The sequence below is a fragment of the Vipera ursinii genome (assembly GCF_947247035.1).
Source record: "Vipera ursinii genome assembly, chromosome: 1".
Classification (NCBI taxonomy): domain Eukaryota; kingdom Metazoa; phylum Chordata; class Lepidosauria; order Squamata; family Viperidae; genus Vipera; species Vipera ursinii.
In genome coordinates, this window is record NC_139512.1 from 283,186,503 (window position 1) to 283,206,582 (window position 20,080).

Consider the following 20,080-nt stretch of genomic DNA (forward strand, 5'->3'; position numbering starts at 1 on the left):
GAAACAAACACTCACATAAATACAGAAAATAAATGCTAGGTTTAGTCCACCTACTTTATCTTAGTCTTCCATAACAAAAGGGCTGAAAGTTTCATTGCCTCCATATGTCACATCACTTCTAGGGTTTCTGTGGCCCTCATAAACGGAAAGAAAAAGAATTAAAAGCATGTTCTGAAGTCCATCTCAGTCTTAAGCGTAAAATGACAACAGCAAAAGCAAATGTTTCTTTTTATTCTGCTTGTGACAGATAGCTAAAGAACAACACATGCGAGCCGAAAATCATATGGTATACAATATCCTAAGCCGTGCAGAAGTTGAGTGCAGCAACACGTTGGAAGATGAATATGATACTTCACTTCCCGGACAGGCACTTATCTACTGCCCTGCTCGCCAGCACATCTATTCTATCCTGCTGGAATCTGCAAAAGGTAAAAGGTGCAGTAGAAATGTACTATTGAATCCTCGAAGCTGGGAGTAATGTAGTACAATTGGGTCACATCCTTACGCGCAAGTTTTGAAAAAGGGATTTGTGCAGTTTTCTAAATGCAAGGCGATTTAGTCCTTGATACCGTAGGCAAGCCACATGTAATTAGAAGAAGACCATTGGAAATAATTGAAGGAAATGGTGTGCACTTGAAGGCTGGTGCATTTTTGAACCTTTTAAGGAGATTTTGTAAAACCCTCCATAATCAAATACTTATGAAAGCTGTTAATAATCAGCAAGCAGAGCAAAACACTGTAGCCTAGTACAACAGATTTTTTTTTAATGTTACCTTAAGAAAAATGTGTACTTTCCTCCCAAGCGTTGAAGTAATAATTGTAGATTGGAAAGTTGTCCCTAAGATATTAACTCTTTTTTTTTTCAAAATTATCTTTAGAATACCAATGAAGGAAAACAAATTTTAGTAGAAATAGTACAACGTAAGGTGAAGCAATTCTGCAAATGGATCGCACAGTCATATTAGTTAGCACAAAACATGAGATGAAACAGAAACTGATTTTTTTTTTATTTTTGGAAACATACATTTTTATTCCAGGTATATGGAACACAGCTACACTGATCTTTGATAGATTAATTGTCAAAATAGATACCTCTCCTTGCATTATATAAGCTATCTAACATTCATGCAAATTTATTTATTTATTTATTTATTTGTTTTTATAGACCGCCTGTACACTCGGGGCGGTGTACAGAGGAAGGAAGGTATACAGATTGAACAATAAAAAACAATAGTAAAAACAAACTGGGACCCCAATTAAAGCTATCATGCCAGGCCGGACTGCTGGAATAGGAAGGTTTTTAAGTCGCGTCGGAAGGTACGGAGGTCGGGGGCCATCCGGATTTCGGTTGGTAAGCTGTTCCAGAGGGCTGGCGCACCCACTGAGAATGCCCTCCCCCTGGGGGCCACCAGCCGACATTCCTTGAGCGGTGGCACCCTGAGGAGGCCCTCTCTGTGGGAGTGCACAGGACGGTGGGGTGCTGACATTGGCAGACGGTGCTCCCGTAGGTAGTCCGGACCCATGCCATGTAGGGCTTTGTATGTCATCGTTAGCACCTTGAACTTCACACGGAAGGCAACCGGAAGCCAGTGCAGCGCACGGAGGAGAGGTGTGATATGGGAGTATCGGGAGGCTCCCAAGAGTGTCCGTGCCGCTGCACTTTGCACCAGTTGAAGCTTCCGAGTGGATCTCAAGGGCAGCCCCATGTAGAGAGCGTTACAATAGTCTAGGCGAGAGGTCACAAGGGCATGGGTGACTGTACGTAAGGAATCCAGGTCCAGATAAGGCCGTAGTTGGCGAACTAGTCGAACCCGGGAGAAGGCCCCCTTGGTCACAGTGTTCTGAACCAGCCCTCTTCTGGCCTTGTAGTAAGGCAAACCCCTATTCAGAAAGAAGAGACTGGAGAGCGTCCAAGGCTAAAAGGCATCTGCCAAGATTTATTACTTAATTAACAAAAACACTAGAGCTTGTCTCCTCAAGCGGAAGAGTTGCTTTCAGCAACCAGCCCCTCCCCAAACACTCCTTTTATTGAGAGCTCAGGGCGTGGTCTCCCTGTGCCTCCTCCCGAGGAGTCCCACAGCCTTTCTTTGTTTGTTCCTGCTCGACTGCCTCCTGCGTCGGGCGTCCTTGAACAGGGCCAGCTGTGGGTCATCATCCTCCGCACTATCGGGCTCACGCAGCTGAGAAGAGGTCCCCGGCTGAGGGCTCTGCAAAGCCTCCAAACCATCATCAGCCGGTTCGTCTCCCTCCTCCCCCTCATCTGAGTCATCCGATACATCGGAGCCGGCTGTCGGACCCACAGGCTGGCCCTGAGTCACAACACTATCCCGCACCGCAGGGCCCTTCCCCCGGGTCTGCCGATCCGGATGCGGTCGGGATGGGAACTGTTCGTGAAAAGCAGTCACCAATGCAGGGGCATGAACGGCGGTCGCGTCTTCCCATGTGAAGTCCTCCGGCCCGTACCCTTTCCACTCGATCAGGTACTGGAAGCGACCTTTCAGCCAGCGGGAATCCCTGATGCTGGCGACCTCGTACTCGGGGGTGCTGTCGCCATCACGAGGTCCTGATGGGGGAGGTTCCGCTTGGCGAAGTGGACAAGCCGGTTGTTCGGGGACCAACAAGGACCGATGGAAGACTGGGTGTACGCGCAGGGAACGTGGCAGAGTTAAACGATAGGCGACCGGGTTGATGACGGCCTCGACTGGGAACGGTCCAAGGTAACGGTGGTCCAGCTTCCTCGCCGGCCGAGTGGATGGTAGGTTCCTGGTGGACAGCCAGACCCGATCCCCCACCGATAATGGAGGCGTATCCCTTCTCGACCGATCGGCGAACCTCTTGTAGTCGGCCTTGGCCTTCTCCAGCTGCCGTCGCACCAACCGATGGATCGCCTGTAACTCCGCCATGAATTCGTTCGCTGCCGGCTCCAGTGAGTCCATGGGAGAAAGGGGGAAAAACTGGGGGTGATAACCCACGTTGGCCAAGAACGGTGTCATCTGCGTGGAGGTGTGCTGCGAGTTGTTAAAGGCAAACTCGGCTATGGCCAAATAGTCCACCCAATTGTCCTGCTGCAGGTTAACGTAGCAGCGCAGATACTGCTCTAAGATGCCGATGACCTTCTCGGTACCCCCGTCGGTCTGAGGATGATGCGCGGACGAGAGGCAAACCTTAATATCCAACGCCCGCATCAATTCCTGCCAGAAGCGGGCTGTAAACTGGGCCCCCCTATCGGAGACGACTCTATCGGGAAGGCCGTGCAGCCGGAACACCTGTTGGATGAACATGCGACTAGTGGCGCGAGCTGACGGTAAGCCGCGACAGGGGATGAAGTGCGCCATCTTGGTCAACATGTCCACCACCACAAACACTGTCGTGAAGCCGGAGGATGGGGGTAGATCCGTCAGAAAGTCCATGGACACAGCCCCCCAGGGTCTCTTGGGCGTTGGCAAAGGCTGCAGTAAACCAGGCGGGGCCCCTGTCGCTGACTTGGCCTGCCTGCATGGGATGCAGGAGGTGACATAAGACTGGACATCGTGTCGGACTCGGGGCCACCAGAAGGTACGGGAGACCAGGTTCAGAGTCTTGAACAGGCCAAAATGCCCCGCAGCCGGGTTATCATGACACTGGCTGAGGACGAGTCCCCTGAGTGGCCCTCCTGGAACATAGAGCCGGTCACGATAATACAGGAGTCCATCCGTGACCGACCAAGGCGAATCTGGCCCCACCTCTTCCTTCCGCTGAGCCACCCACGCCTCCTGCTGCTGCGCCTCCCGGATCCGAGCCCGTATATCCACCGGCTCCCGCACCGCAGCAAAAGACTCGACGGGGATCACTGTCCTGGGCGGAAGCTTGTCTTCCACTCGGGTGTACTCGGGCTTCCTGGACAGAGCATCCGCTCTCTGGTTGTGCCCGCTTGGTATGTACCGCACCCGGAAGTCAAACCTCGCAAAGAAGAGGGACCACCGGATCTGGCGTTGGTTCAAATTCCGAGCGTTCTGCAGGCTTTCCAGATTCTTGTGGTCCGTCCGGACCTCGATTTGATGCCGCGCCCCCTCCAGATGATGCCTCCAAGCCTGGAACGCCGCCTTGATGGCCAGCAGCTCCTTCTCCCAGATGGTATAGTTGCGCTCCGAGGGGTTCAATTTCCGAGAGTGATACGCGCAAGGGAAAAGGGTACCGTTGGGCGTCGCTGCCTGGAGTAACACGGCCCCAATGGCAATGTCGGAGGCGTCCGCCTCCACGACAAACGGCCGTTGCGGGTCAGGATGCTTCAAGATGGGCTCCTTCATGAAGGCGTCCTTCAAAGCTTGGAACGCCTGTTGTTCGGGGGCGTTCCACTGGAACCGAGTCTTCTTCTGCAGGAGCCGGGTAAGGGGGGCTGTCAAGGCAGCAAAGCCAGGGATGAATGTTCGATAGTAGTTGGCAAATCCAAGAAGTCGCTGAACATCCTTCACGCGACGCGGGGGTTGCCAACTCTGCAACGACTCAACTTTACTCGGTTCCATGGCGATGCCCTCAGGAGAAATGCGGTGACCCAAGAAATCGATGGTCACCTGGTAGAACTGGCACTTCTCCAACTTGGCAAACAGCCGATGTTTCCGGAGGCGCTGCAGGACCTGACGGAGATGCTGATGATGCGCTTCACGCGACGGGGAGTAAATCAGGATGTCGTCCAGGTAAATCACGACAAACTGGTCCAACAGATCTCGAAAGATGTCGTTCATAAAATGCTGAAACACAGCGGGGGCGTTGGTCAGGCCAAACGGCATCACCGTGTACTCGAAATGTCCATAGCGAGTACCAAACGCCGTCTTCCACTCATCACCCGGCCGAACCCTGACGAGGTTGTAAGCTCCACGCAGGTCCAGTTTCGTGAAGATCTTAGCCTCCCGGAGTCGGTCCAAGAGCTCGGGGATGAGGGGCAATGGGTAGCGGTTACGCACCGTGATGGCGTTGAGTTTCCGGTAGTCACAGCAAAGCCGTAACTCGCCCGACTTCTTTTTGACGAAGAGCACGGGCGCAGACACTGGCGAGGACGAGGGCCGGATGAAACCACGAGCCAAATTCTTTGTCAGGAAGTCCCGCAATGCAGCCAACTCGGGCTCCGACATGGAGTACAAACGCCCCACTGGGAGAGGCGCATCAGGGACTAGATCAATGGAACAGTCATAGGGCCTGTGCGGGGGTAATTGGTCCGCCTCTGACTCGCTGAACACATCAGCAAAGTCGGACAGTTCGGGAGGCAAGGAAACCCCTGGGGAACCCTCCACCTGGCCGGCACAGATATGGCGGGTGTGATCCACGCACTGCAAACTTGGGAAGGTGACCAAGTTCTGAGACCAATAGATCTGTGGATCATGCGCCCGGAGCCACGCCAATCCCAAGACCACGGGGAAGTGCAGTTCCGAAGTGATGTAGAACTGGATGGCCTCCACATGAGAACTGATGGCCATACACACGGGTTGCGTGGCGGCCGTAATAGGCCCGGACAGGAGCACTCGACCATCGATGGTCTCCACAAGCATGGGCGGATCCACCGGACACTGGGGAACAGCCCATTTGGCCACGAAGGCCGAGTCCATAAAGTTAGTGGTAGCCCCAGAGTCAATTAAGGCATGGACCGGAATCCCCTCTGGCTTGCCAGGAAGGATCAGACGTGCCTCCAAAATCAAATGCCGTGGAGGTTCACAGGCACCGTCAGAACGGCGTCGCTCGGCGTGGTCGTTGTGGGTCGCCCGATCTATCACACCGTCTAGATCGGGCTCGGGCCGTTTCCCGACAGCAAAGTAGAAGACTTTCTCGGGGCAGGCTTGGTCACTGATGCCCGCTGACGCTTCCTCGGGCAAGAAGCAGCCAAATGTCCAGGGTCCCCACAGTAAAAACACAACCCCCCCGATCGTCGTCTGTCCATTTCCGTCACCGAGAGACGGGACCTGGCGGCACCCAGCTCCATTGGCTCCTCCCTCTGGACTGGGGGCTCACGCACAACAGGAGCGGCAGGGGTCTGTGGAGTGGCACAGCGACTCTTTCGCTGCTGCAGCCGGGCATCGATCCGCAGACAAAGATGGATCAGCCCATTCAGGTCTGAGGGAATGTCCACGCGGGCCAGCTCATCCAACACCTGCTCCGACAAGCCATCCTGGAAGGCATCCACGAGCGCAGCCTCATTCCAGGCGGAATCCTGGCTAAGCAGCCGGAAATCACTGATATAGGCCTGTAGGGGGCGCTGACCCTGCCTCAAAGCTTTCAGGCGTCGGGTGGCGGTCTGCGCCTTAATTGGGTCCTCGTACATGAGGCGCATATGGTCACAAAACCCCCCAAAGTTATCCAACAAAGGGCTAGGCTGTGCCAGCAAAGGCGTGCCCCAACGAGCTGCATCCCCCGACAGAAGACTCAACACGAACCCCACCTTATCCCGGTCAGTGGGGAAATCAGCTGCTCTCACGCTGATAAAAAGCTGGCATTGTCCCAGGAAGGCAGGAAACAGTTCTGGATTACCAGCAAATTTATCCGGCATAGCTATCTGACATTTCCTCCTGGGTGGGGGTGCAGCATGTACCTGAGCTTGCAGTTGAGCCACCTGAGCTGCCAACAAAGTGAGTTGCTGGGTGAGCTGGGTATTCTCGGCAAGAAGCTGCTCCATCGTAGTAGTAAGGGGTGGGAGGCTGAAAGCAAACTGTTCTGAACCAGCCCTCTTCTGGCCTTGTAGTAAGGCAAACCCCTATTCAGAAAGAAGAGACTGGAGAGCGTCCAAGGCTAAAAGGCATCTGCCAAGATTTATTACTTAATTAACAAAAACACTAGAGCTTGTCTCCTCAAGCGGAAGAGTTGCTTTCAGCAACCAGCCCCTCCCCAAACACTCCTTTTATTGAGAGCTCAGGGCGTGGTCTCCCTGTGCCTCCTCCCGAGGAGTCCCACAGCCTTTCTTTGTTTGTTCCTGCTCGACTGCCTCCTGCGTCGGGCGTCCTTGAACAGGGCCAGCTGTGGGTCATCATCCTCCGCACTATCGGGCTCACGCAGCTGAGAAGAGGTCCCCGGCTGAGGGCTCTGCAAAGCCTCCAAACCATCATCAGCCGGTTCGTCTCCCTCCTCCCCCTCATCTGAGTCATCCGATACATCGGAGCCGGCTGTCGGACCCACAGGCTGGCCCTGAGTCACAACACACAGCTCCTATGTGGTCTTCCACATAGTTAGTTTGTCAGCTAACATGGTATTATCTGCTATAAAAGTACTTGTACTTTCATGCCCCCAACCTCCACAAATAATTCTTTGTGAATGTACTGTATTTATAAATGCATTAACGAGCCAAGAGAATACCCTTTGTCTTACTTCCAGCTGAGTACTGAACCATTCACTAATTATTCTATTCTCCGGCATACTTTACTTCCATCATATGGCATTCTCACCACATTGATCAAGCAATCATCAACTCTGTAATCATGCCAAATGTTTCAGAATTTAGAACAGAATAAAGCTGGAAGGGACCTTGGAGTCTTCTAGTCCAAGGCTTTTCAACTTTTTCACCCATTGTACCACTTTTAGGATATGGCAACATCCGAGTACCACCAGTCTCCTAGCAAGGTGTCCAAAACTTCATGATCAAAAAAAAAAGGGGGGGGGGGAATGATGAAGTACAGGTAGTCCTCGACTTATAACAGTTTACTTACTGACTGTTTGAAGTTACAATGGCACTGAAAAAAGTCCCCCCCAAGCCACAGCCGAGCAAGACACCTGTCTGCCCGCCCGGCAGGGCTCTTCCTCCTGTCCAAGGTTTTCATTGTTGTGAGCATTTCTGTTGAGGATTGGCAGCAGGGGTGGGGGATAATAATCATATCTTTGATACAAGCTGTAGACTTCGGCAGCTAATAACATCCATGTGAAGATTTGATTGCATCCTTCAAAAGCACATGGACCTTTTTCTTAAGGACAATTTCACAGTTCCTTTGTTCCTGATGTAGGAGTGGGGTGAGCATTTTATACTCAGGACAGCGTGCTGCCCACTGAATCTTCTTTTCTGTCCATTTGGATCATGACAGCTCAAAACCGGTGGTAATTTTGCACAATTTTGATGTGGGGTAACACAAAAACTTAATTCAAATAGGGCACTATGCAGAGTTTCCCTGTTTTGAGGAATATCTCTTTTGCAAGGGGTGCTATCTGAAATTTACTTGGCAGATGGGACCTGAAATCTGCACTCATGCACCCTATTCCTGAACCTCCTGCATCAGGGGTAGGCAACCTTGGCTCTTTTATGACTCGTGGACTTCAACTCCCAGAATTCCTGAGCCAGCCTGGCTCAGGAATTCTGGGAGTTGAAGTCCACGAGTCATAAAAGAGCCAAGGTTGCCTACCCCTGTCCTGAATGATCAAGAGAGATACCGTATTCAGTGGTACTGAAAATTGCAGAACAATCAAAGAGATTTAGTTATAATCACTGGGAAATCCATGTTGGGCAATATGGGCAATATGCAGTACTAATAATAAGCAATCTCAATACATCACCTACTGTATTTTGAAAAGCCAGAATACAGCTGTTTGCTTCCTTAAGGACTGCTTGGCTTCTTCCCAGGTTAACAGAACAATACTGGCTCCTGAAATATGGAATACCGTGTTCCCCCCTTGGATAGGTGTGGACAGAGTCCAGGGGAGGTGTGAAGGCCCTTTTAGTTATGTTGTTACAATAAAACGTTTCCAAAGTTTTCATTACACTTTTTATTTATTTTTCTCCCTTTTGGTGTTTGGATTTTTAGGGGAAGCATGTACATTAAGATTACGATAAAGGAAGGTGTGATGGCAAAAGTTCTAGGAATCTCGGCTCTAAATGTTACTATTCTGGAAAAAAAATGTATTGGGTCCATTGGGGTTTAATCTATTCTAAGTTGGTATGAGAATGAGTCTAAATCACCATACCCTTCTGTTCAAAGGTTTACAAATAGTACAATGTCTGTTCTCATCTAAACTCATTGAACCAATTCTTTATTCTTTAGATGCCAGGGGAGTTTACCCTGTGGTCAAGGAGTGGTTTGTCTATGCTGGAAATTCCCTGCGGCAGCCAGACCTAGTGCAACCCAAGCAACTTCCAGGTAGAACAAGATTTCCTTCTGCATTAAAATGTGAACTAAATATAAAATACCTGTTGAGAAATATCCTATCAGACATTGTAGTTTTGAGAATCAGGCATTTCTGAGAAGTCAAGTTACACATTTTTTAAAAAAATTGTAGTGTATGCTAAGAAGATGTTGTAAGTCTCAGAAAAGCTTGTGACCTTTAAACATAACAACAATAATACAAAAACATACAATAATACAACACTTAAACATCAGTAAAATTCCACATATCAAGAACCAAAAAGAACAACTCTACAGTAATGTTAAAAAATATATATCAAACAGCAGTGTTTCCAAGTAAAACATAAATGCAGGAAGCAAGAGTCAACTATCATGTGTAAATAGATTAAAATATTTATCGTTGTCCTATTTTAAAGTGAGAAGAGTCAGCTTTTTCTTTTTTTAGGGATGAACTTTTTAATTAAGATGCCATTTCTAATAAGGCCCTGCCATTTAGGAGGCCAGCCTACCCTAATTTAGTACTCGAGCACATTTGATAGAAACATTCACTGCAGGATCCTGAAAATTATCCATGCAAGTTTATTTATCAAAAATGAACTCTGAATAATACATTGGAAGTCAGTACAGTTCTTCCAACATAACTATGCTATCTGCAAATCATTCTTCCTAAGTTACCTTGAGAGATACTGCTTCCAAGCATGAGACCCATCCACTTCTACATGTTTCGTACATGTATGAGGAAGGCTACCCTTTGCATCAGGTGGGCCACGGGATGAGACAAACACTGTCTAAATACAGGCTAATTCAGTAAGACTATTCTTGTGTTCCTAAAAAGTTGTGTGCTGTGTGTGCACACAATCACACATTGCTAAAAGCAGCCATAATGATGTACACACCAAACTTAAGAACATATATTAAATACTCATGCTGGAATCCAAAAATATTCCAAGACTGTATTTCTATTCCTTTCAAGAATGCAACCCTAACAGTTAATAGTATTGAACGATAAGGAGAAATCAATTTTAATTTTAATGAGGAACAGCTTGTCTGTCTCTGGGTAGAGATCTTTATCCAGGAGAACCAGTACAATTTATGTTCTTTATCGAACCAGAAACTAGAGTGCTCAGGATCTAGATTAGTCTTTTCCTGTTGTCCTCCAGATATGTCAAAATCTTAGATTAGAGAAGGCTGATCTCGATAATCTCAACCACATAATCCTAATTACTTGCAGTAGATCTGCATATTTATTACATTTCCAACAAAGTCTTCATCTTAGGATTTGAAATAGTATACAATTCAAGAGATTTAGTCTGTATAAAGAGATATTTGTTTGATCTTCACTAATATTAAAGGGATTGAAGGTTTCCCCTGTCAGTCATGACTGACTCTGAGACGTTTCTGTTATCATGTGGCCAGTATAAAAATACAGCATGCAGTAACCTTCCAGCCAAAGCGGTACCTATTTATCTATTCATATTGTGCATGCTTTCAAACTGCGAGGTTGGCAGGAGCTGGAGCAAGTAATGGGAGCTCATCCTGTCATACAGCGCTCAGGTCTCAAACCCTGGCTGTCTGCTTTCCAGACAGAGAAACGTTCAGCATCTTAACCGCTGAGCTATCGTGCCCCCTATTAGCCAATATAGCATGACGTAAAGTTTCCCTAATAAGAAGCTAGTTTAGTTCAGCTGCCAGAGGACTTAAGTTTAATTTAAGTGGTTAATTGAGCTTCAGTTTAAGGATATTCTGTCCAATAAATTTATCAGATAGGTCCCATTCTTCTCCAGAGAAACCAGTATAAACAAAGAAGTACACATTCTCTGAGGCATAAAGTAAATCCTTCGTTTCTAAATGAAAAGAAAATAGTAATTAACATCATTGGGGAAGGACTGTATTTCAGTAGTAAAACATGCTATGCGTGTCAAAGATTTCCTGCCCTGTTCCTGATATTTGCAGGTCGAGCTGGAAAAGTATGAAGGCCTGCTAGCAATTAGCACAGGTCACATAAAGTAGATGGCCACCTTCCCATTTAATATCTAGGACAGTCAAAAACATAACTAACTGTAGGGTAGCATCCTTAGGGCACTTTGTGCTGATCCAGTCATTCATCACATTGATAATGAGGATGACCATAAGCAGTGCTTTTTTTGTAAAAGAAAAAGGTGCCGGAATTCACACGTCATACAACCCGCCTTGCCTACACTACAAGCTTCCATCCAAAAAAGGTGCCGGAACTCCGTTCTTAGCGTTCTATGAGAAAAAAAGCCCTGACCATAAGGAGAAATTATGCACATTCTATGGAGGAAACAGAAGCAAAACAACAACAGTAGAAATGTCTTGATTTAAAAAAAAAAGTCAGGCTGAATGAACTCTTAATTCTAATCCTCATTTTTTTTATTGAAAAGTTTTACAGTACATTATATTTTTAACAAAACAAAACAAAACCCCTCCCAACCCCCTCCCCTCTCCCCAACCCTCCCCAACACCTCCCTCCCTCCCCATCCCCGACTTCCCAGAGCTAAATACAAGGTATAAAAGTAAAAACAATCATAAACAACCATATGCAAACAACAATAAACTATTAAATCTATCGTACTTTAACTCTTATAAAATAACTACAAGCAATATAAATATCACATCAATACTTATTCAAATGCTAAATGAAACTTTTTAGCCCCATATTTATTCTGGATATAATCAATCCATTTTTTCCACTCCACAATATATCTCTGTTGCGAATGGTCTTTCAAATACGCTGAGATCTTTGCCATTTCCACTAGGTTGGAAACTTTTAAAGTCCATTCTTCTATAGTCGGCAGTTCTTCCTTCTTCCAATATTGCCCTACTAAAAATCTTGCTGCCGTAATTAAATTCAACATCAACTTAGTGTCCACAACAGTAGTATCAGTAATAATACCCAGTAAAAACAATTGCGGACAAAACTTTATCCTTTTCCTAAATATCTTTTGCATATTCCACCAGATTTTAATCCAAAAAGCTTTAAACTTTTTACAGGTCCACCATATATGAAAATACGTTGCATCCTCACCACCACACCTCCAACATTTAGGCTGGCAGTTCGGATACATACTTGCTAATTTTTTAGGATCTAAGTGCCACCTATAAAACATTTTTTAAAAGTTCTCTCTTAAGTTTTGAGCTTGCGTAAATTTTACATTTCTCACCCAAATCTTTTCCCAAGTATCCATTGTAATGACTTCTTGAAAATTCTGAGCCCACTTTATCATACAGTCTTTAACAAGTTCTGTCTCTGAATCAATTTCTATCAATGCAAGATATATCCTTTTAATATGTGCTTGACCTTGATCTCTAATTTGCTTTACCAGATTTTCATCAGTCATTGAAAAGCCAATTTTCTGATCTTCTTTCCACCTGGCCTGTAATTGCCCATACTGAAACCAAGTTTGTACAATCTTTTCTTCTCTTAAGATATTATACGGCTTCAAATACCATACATCTAATCCTCATTTTTGTTCTCAATACTCTGCCTGAGTAATATGCCTTGAAATTAAGAAATCTTAAAAACTGAGCCTGTTTCTCTTGTTGGGCCAGCTACAAATACCCAGGGTGCTGAGGAACGGTCTGTTCTTTGGGTGGGAGTGAGTCAATTTCAGTTAGGGCAGAAAATATCTAGAGAGCGGATTGAACATGGTGAAAAACAGGATAGCTTGTTTTTAAAATGCTTTTTATTTGTAGGCAGCACGTAGCATTTGGAAAGAATTTTATACTCTGCTATTTTTTCCTTCTATGGATGCAACAACACCAAGCAATCTCTTGTGGAATTTGCTTGCAGAAAATCATATTTGGGCTGAATATAAGTATGAGAAATTTCAATAAAACATTCCCTCAAAAGGAGGATTTATAGTACGGGTTGCCTCTGAGCAGTGTTTGCTACTTCCGTGTTTTTTTTCAGACTAGTCCAGAAGAGTTCCAGTTTATTTTTAGTACAATATGCCAAAGCAACTATTTTTTTCTAAAAAGTGAGCCGTTTAATTTTGTATGCCTGAAATTTTCTCATGCCCTTTTTTTTTTCTTCAGGATGAAACTATAACTCACCAAATAAGGAGTTTAGCACTGGACACTTTAAATCATAAAATGCTTTACTACTGCATTTCAGTTGAAGTCAATGAAGGAAAACAAATTTAAGTTCACATTTGTTTAAACAGTATTTTTGGAATCTACACACATACATGTGCATACATATAGTTGCACACATGACAAAACAAAACTAGTTCAAATCATGTTCCATTAAACTTTGTTGTTATTTAACAGTGATTAAGCTCACAAGCTCATGCTAATCATAGTTTGATTAATAAATGTCTATTTAATAAGACAACATTTTTGACTTCCAGAAAATAATAATCCATAGCAAGAAAACCATATTGTGACTGGTCCAATCCAATCCAGCCTTTACTAATTTACTGAGCTGTAACGACTAGCACTCATGTGCAGGGGAAACTTTACCTTTACCTTTTTAATTAAATTGGTAGACCTAATGATTTTTTTCTGATTTTTTTATTCAATTTAGTAGAAAAGAATCTTTTGTACTACATATATTTGCATGAGATATTGACAGATGCTAATTCTCAAGGGACATGTTTCTTCAGCCTGAGACCAATGTCAGCAGCAGCTTTCCATATCAACTGTATATTTATATCTTACATAATTCTTTGGTGAGAGAACATTAAGATGCTTGCAAGGAAGATTGCCAAGCAGCTGTGTGTTAACCTACAAGGAAATGAGCATCATTTGAAGGTTCTACAATCTATTTTATTGTTTCGCTAAAATCCTGTGGCCTACTGGACAGAATCAGAGAGAAAATTGTGAGCCAAGACTCTAAGGCAGCTATTAGCCTTCATGAAAAATCAATGTGCTCTTTTCTCCTGCGCCTAAAGTTCACCTTCTAAAATTTGAACGTCTGATCTCAATCTCTCTGAATAAAAAGACAGATAAGCTTTATTTGGCTCTAAAAAGTAGAGACCCCAGGACTGTCTAGCACAGCATTCAAACATTAATGTGATACTCCTGAAAAGGCCCAGTTCTTAATAGCCACTTGCCTCATCAGATTTGTCAGCGGTATCTGGGAAAGGACGTTTGAAGAGTTTGTGTTGGTATATATGGGACAAAATCTTTGTTCAGATAATCAGACCTCAGGCTGTTCAGGGATTTAAAGATTTGAGATTTTATATAATATTTTAGTGGGACTTATTCTTAAATAGTCTAGATTGCAATATTAAATATATTTATTAGGAAGAAAGCCCAATGGAATTCAGTAAGGCTTTTGCACGAACACATTTAAGATTGCCTCCTAAAATATTTATATTATTGCCACCATTATTAGTGTCAGAGGTTACCTGAAGACTGTCACATTAGCTCTTAATGATGAACTCCTTTTTCTGTTTTATTACTTTTTGCTCATGTATTATTTTGTTAATTAAAAGTATTCCTGAATTGCTTCTCAGTTCAAAGGCTCCTGCAGAAATTTGCCCATATGATCTTTGTTCTTTTAGAAAAGAAAAAAATTGCTAGCAATATATATAAAGAGTGAAAGACAGAAAAACAGAAATGTCTTTAATTGTGGGATATTTAGATATTCTTGCAATAGTACTCCTGAACTCCATATAGCTTTGTGTGGGAAAGTACACATTTTCTTTAAACCTGGGGCCTTATACTTAAGAAAATTCACACTTGGAAAGAAACTAGTCTTAAAGGTGAAGAACAAAATATTTATTTTCTGTTTTGGGTCTTGGGAAAAAAGTACCATTTGGTTAAGTGAGTTTTGTTTGCTAAATAAACAAGCTCTTTTTTTCACTCAGTTATATCTCAACACTGCAATCATTTATAGCAGCCAAGTAGTTTATTCAGAGGAATGCAACTTCTGTTTGTAACAATAAAAAAAGGAAAAAAAGATAAGCTACCAAATGTAGCTTGGACAATTGGGTCTTAAAATAGTACCTGGTTTATCTGAAATACAGAATTAAAATACTGTCTGGCCAGAAATTATTCACTTACTAGGTGTCAAATTTTAATTTCATATTCATCAGTATTTTGGCAGTTAAGTAAAAATGATAAACAGTAACATTTGAAACTTTGTTTTGGGGAGGCAGTATCTCGTTATAAGATATATAAAATGCAGTATAATATAAGGGACTTAAAAGTGTTCTTGTTAAATATATAATAGCTTCATGGAGGTACTCTGGTTTGGCATTCTCTAATTATCCCTTAGATCAGGGGTGTCAAACTCAATTTCATTGAGGGCCTCATCAGCAGTGCGGTTGTTCTCAGGGGGCCGGGTGGGTATGGCCAGGGTGGGCGTGGCTTACTGGGTGGGCGTGGCTAGAGTGCGTATGGCCTACTGGGTGAGCATGGCTAGCTATACATCGTTTGCATCAAGGGTGCCTATGGGGGCCTGGGCAGGAGTGGGACAGATCTGAGGGTCTCTGGCAGAAGGAGGGTCTCTGGGCCAGGGCCAAGGCAGTGGGGGCTGTTTCCTCACTGTTTCCAGGATGGCTTCGCGGGCCACATGAAACCACTTCGTGGACCGGATCAGGCCCCCGGGCCTTGTGTTTGACATGTCTGCCTTAGATAATAGGGTTAATAAGACATTGTGTCCTTATTTTAAGACTATTTCCAATATGCAGATTAAATCCACTTATAAAATAGATACTATTATAATATAAAGGAAATGCCCTGTCCAGCAATTTCTGACAAATGGTGCAATCCTAAAGCTAGATGGGTACACCTGTGAATGTGTGGTTTGCTATTTTATAAAAAAACAGGTTGCCCTCTCCCATTCTTTAATACTCCCTGATCTGCTGCTTTTGAAATGAATGAGAAAATATATGCACGGCAGAGTGCCCACATTTCTTTTGGCTGTATCAAAAAGCCATTGAGTAGGATGCAGCAGGAAACCTCAGTTACAGTTTACAAAATGCATGTTATGATCATCCTGTATCAGCAGAATGCCACATTTGACAGTTTATTCGCTTTTCTGACCCCTTCCTTGCTAGAGGAATAAAGGCACATTGGGGTGAGGCCGAGGGGTGGAGCCAGTTGGTAGATGCTATAAAGATCTGTAAGATTCTCTCTTTCAAGGAGGAAGACTTACCAAGTTGCTGCATGTTTGAAATTGTAACTGTATGCAAAATACAAAGATGATTGTCATGGAGGGGACGTGTGCGGTGAAGAAAAATGAAAGGTTAAAATGGATCCTTCCAAGATCATTTCATAAACGATTGGGTTCCAGATCAAAATACTATGAGAAAAGGCAAAGTGTCTCCCCCTCTACCAAGTATCTGTTACATTTTCAGTGGAGTTATGTTCTTTACATATGCCAACAAATTTATTTGGGGAATTGTGCAAAATATTTCAGCTTTGTAATCCTCTGCCCTCCAACATGCAAGCCTCCTAGCACCAGTGCAGCAATTCACAAAGAACCAGAGCAGGTGCTCTGATCTCAGTATAGGTAAGTCCTCAATTTACAGCCACAACTGAGCCCAAATTTTTTGTTGCTAAACGAGACATTTGCTAAGTGAATTTTGCCCCATCTTACAACCTTTCTTGCCACAGTTGTTACGTGAATCACTGCAGTTGTTAAAGCGGTAACACGGTGGTTAAGTGAACCTGTCTTTCCCGTTGACTTTGCTTGTCAGAAGGTCGCAAAAGGTGAACACGTGACACACACACAACCTGGGGACACTGAAGGCATCATAAATGCAAGTCAGTTCCCAAGCGTTTGAATTTTGCTCATGTGAGCTTGGGGGAATGCTGCAATGGTCGTTAAGTGTGAAAACAGTCATAACTCACTTTTTCCAGTGCCATTGCAACTTGGAATAGTCACTAAATGAACTGTTGTAAATTGAGGATTACCTGTAACAGCTCCCTTCTCTGATAGTCTTAGAAGCTCAGTACAGTTATTGCAAGCTTGAGGTTTCTCCTTGAAATGCCATGGCCCACTTTCCATAGCTTGCTTCTGTGACACCTGTAATGGTTTTTTTTCCTAGGTGACCCTCCTAATCTGAGAACGCTCTGGCTCAACAGGAGCGCTGAGGCTGAGAAGCGACGTCTTTGGACTTTTCTGGCATGCTTTCAACTTCAAGATGCAGCAGAGGAACTCCAGGCTCTGGAAATTCCCTTCTTCACTATCTGTTCCTTGTTACTCTACCTTGTTTTGCAAGTAAAGAAAATCCTAGCTCTTCCTTCCACATTCAGCCTATTTTTCTATGCACTCTAGAATAAGTAAATTGCAAACTAAATTACTTGATGTCTTGGATTGGGTCTTGCCTCTAACCATAAACTGAATTATGGAAGAGGACGTGTAATGGGATTTCCCTATCTTGAAATTATGGCTTGCACCCTTTACAGATGTGGAAGGTTGTGCGATAGAAGATTATGGTCATGATAAGCGTTTTTCCTGAAAGATATCGCCACCCGTTTCTAATACTGCTTCTAGTTATGTAAAATCCACCTCACATCTGTGGAGCCCAGAATGGGGTTGGAATAATGGAGATGGTTTATAAAAAGAAAATCTATTGGGAAAAATAGGTTGTAAGGATTTTGCTAAGGGGTTCCATGATTATTTCAGCAACTAGAGCACTGCCAGACAAATACAAGTTTGAATACAAATAGTCCTTGGAGGTGACACACATGAAATCCATTGAAGGGATAGTGAAATAAATGTGTAAAATGTAGGCTCTGCCTGTTTTTCAGATTATTTGGTATTTATTTGCCATACTTCTAGGTCACAATGCTCACCATGTAATTGTATTTCATCATGTGTTTTTATTCAGAATAATAATAATTCATTAAATTTACATGCTGCCCAACTTTCCGTTGATAGTCTTCACTGGATGCTGTATTCACCTCAGAGCTGTGAATATCCCAGAATTCCTACCCATCCTGATCTTCGTACTTGCTAGTTGGGAATTCTGCAAACTGCAGTTCCAGCGCATCTGAAGAATACTAGACTGGGGAAAGCGAAATTATAGTTCAAGTCTCTTGCAATTCACATTCATATTACCAAACTATAAATTCCCATTGCCTGCTGCGAGTGAGCTAACTAAAGGAAGTTGCCGTGACTTGGATCTTTGTTCTTGCCTTGGTAGCAAACATTCAGATCAGATTGCTTTCACTCCATCACCCTTCTATCATGTGTCTATTAATTAATAATAATAAATAAATTAAGCCAAAACATTAAGGAAGTTTTTTTAAGGTAACTCCCTGTTTTAATGTTGCATAAAATAACAAAAAAACAAACCAACCTTTTTTTCAAAATAAAATTAAAACTGAGCAAAAATAGCATTGCTAAAGTTCTTAATGTGGGATCGTATTTCTCCTGACATATAGCCAAAGTGGTGTGTGTACAGAAATGGATGTGTGTCTATACATGTACTATATATCTTTAACGTTTACTATGACTGTAAGGAAAAATGAAAGCACGAATAGCAGAGTATAGCAACTATAGCTTTGAAGAATTCTGATGCAGATTCAGATATGAAAATCAGCATGCACCAATTGAGATAAGGTGTAAGACTGACATTCCCTTGAAAAGAAATGCAGATAATGAACAAAGCTTGAATCTTTCTGCTTATAAGCTAAGCTTCTATCTTAAAACTTGGTCTCTTGGGACAGGTGGACAGCCTCTCTTTAGAAGATCTGAATGCATTTATGGCTCAGGCCCTGTGCCTCCAGGAGAAATCAGCTGCTCAGCTAGCCGACCTGCAGGTATAGCCGACACAACTCTTAATGTAATACTCGCAATATCCCTAAGGTGAACATTGATTGCATGGCATTCTCTTGACTTAACGCAGATATGCAGGAGATTAGATTTGGGGGGAGGGGGGGGTCTCTCTCCTGCTTTGTTTTGCTGATGAACTATTGATATCTGAAATCCTTACTTCATTTTGACCCAGCTAAAACTTTAGAAAGATCTGCCACATTGGAACCCTTGTTTCTCAATGACTGTGACCCAGATGGTTTAGTTGGAAAGTAATTCAGACTCTCATTTCTCCATTATCTGTCAGTACTTGTTTGTACCTATGATCACAATGGAGCCCAACATTTTTTGATGCTAAGTGAGACATTTCTTAGGTTTTGCCCCGTTTTACAACTTCTCTTGCCACCACGGTGGCTGCAGTTGTTAAGTCAGTAGTATGGTTGTTAAGTGAATCTGGCTTTCCCATTGACTTTGCTTGTCAGAAGGTCACAAAAGGGGGGGGTGTCACATGACCCTGGGACACAGCAACCGTCATAAATATGAATCAGTTGCCAAGCATCTGATTATTGATCACATGACCATGGGGCGGTTGCAACGGTCGTAAGTATGAAAAACAGTCATAGGTCACTTTTTTCAGGGCTGTTATAACTTCGAACAGTTATGAAATGAACTGTTGTAAGTCGAGGACTATCTGTATACCATTTTTTGAACAAATCAGAAGTATCAAACAATAGAAAGGTCAAGTACTTTCACTTGCATTTTGATAAGAGCAACTTCTTCCAAATTTAAATCATCCTCTTAAGATAGGTTTCTTAATTCTTCTAAGTCAGGGCTAGGCAACCGTGGCTCTTTGATGACTCGTGGACTTCAACTCCCAGAATTCCTGAGCCTGCCCCCATTCTAGGTATATTGGATCTTGGTTCCCCTGTACCTGCACAGGGTTCTCAAGTGGTGTGGCCATTGGTTGACAGTCATTAAGACTTCCTAGGGCATTTCAAACTTTTCATATACGTACATCATCCCAATATTTTTACATTTTATTAAGGAGAAATTAAGTTTAAATAAGAATTATGAAAATAGGATATATATGGTGAACTAATAAGATGATTTTTATAAAAACAACACAAGTTGATAAGAAAAAAAGTTATATATGGATGCTATTATTTGTACAAACATGAAAAAAATGTTTATTTAAGCATTTACACACTCAAAATATTAACAATTATATTTAAGATTGAAGAAGGAGAATATTATTGGGAGAAGGGAAGATCAAAGAAATATA

At 43.6% G+C, this 20,080-nt stretch overlaps 1 protein-coding gene across 3 annotated transcripts in view; it reads left to right on the forward strand.

Moving 5' to 3' along the window:
• The window catches only part of FAM120B (family with sequence similarity 120 member B), a 44,559-nt gene that overhangs the window by 8,422 nt on the left and 16,057 nt on the right, over window positions 1–20,080 (forward strand). For all 3 annotated transcript variants that reach the window (XM_083352257.1, XM_083352256.1, XM_083352258.1), the window contains exons 3-6: window positions 248–428; window positions 8,985–9,080; window positions 17,087–17,259; window positions 18,714–18,806. In XM_083352257.1, coding sequence (XP_083208383.1) covers window positions 248–428; window positions 8,985–9,080; window positions 17,087–17,259; window positions 18,714–18,806 — 543 coding nt within the window. The remainder of the gene's footprint in view (window positions 1–247; window positions 429–8,984; window positions 9,081–17,086; window positions 17,260–18,713; window positions 18,807–20,080) is intronic.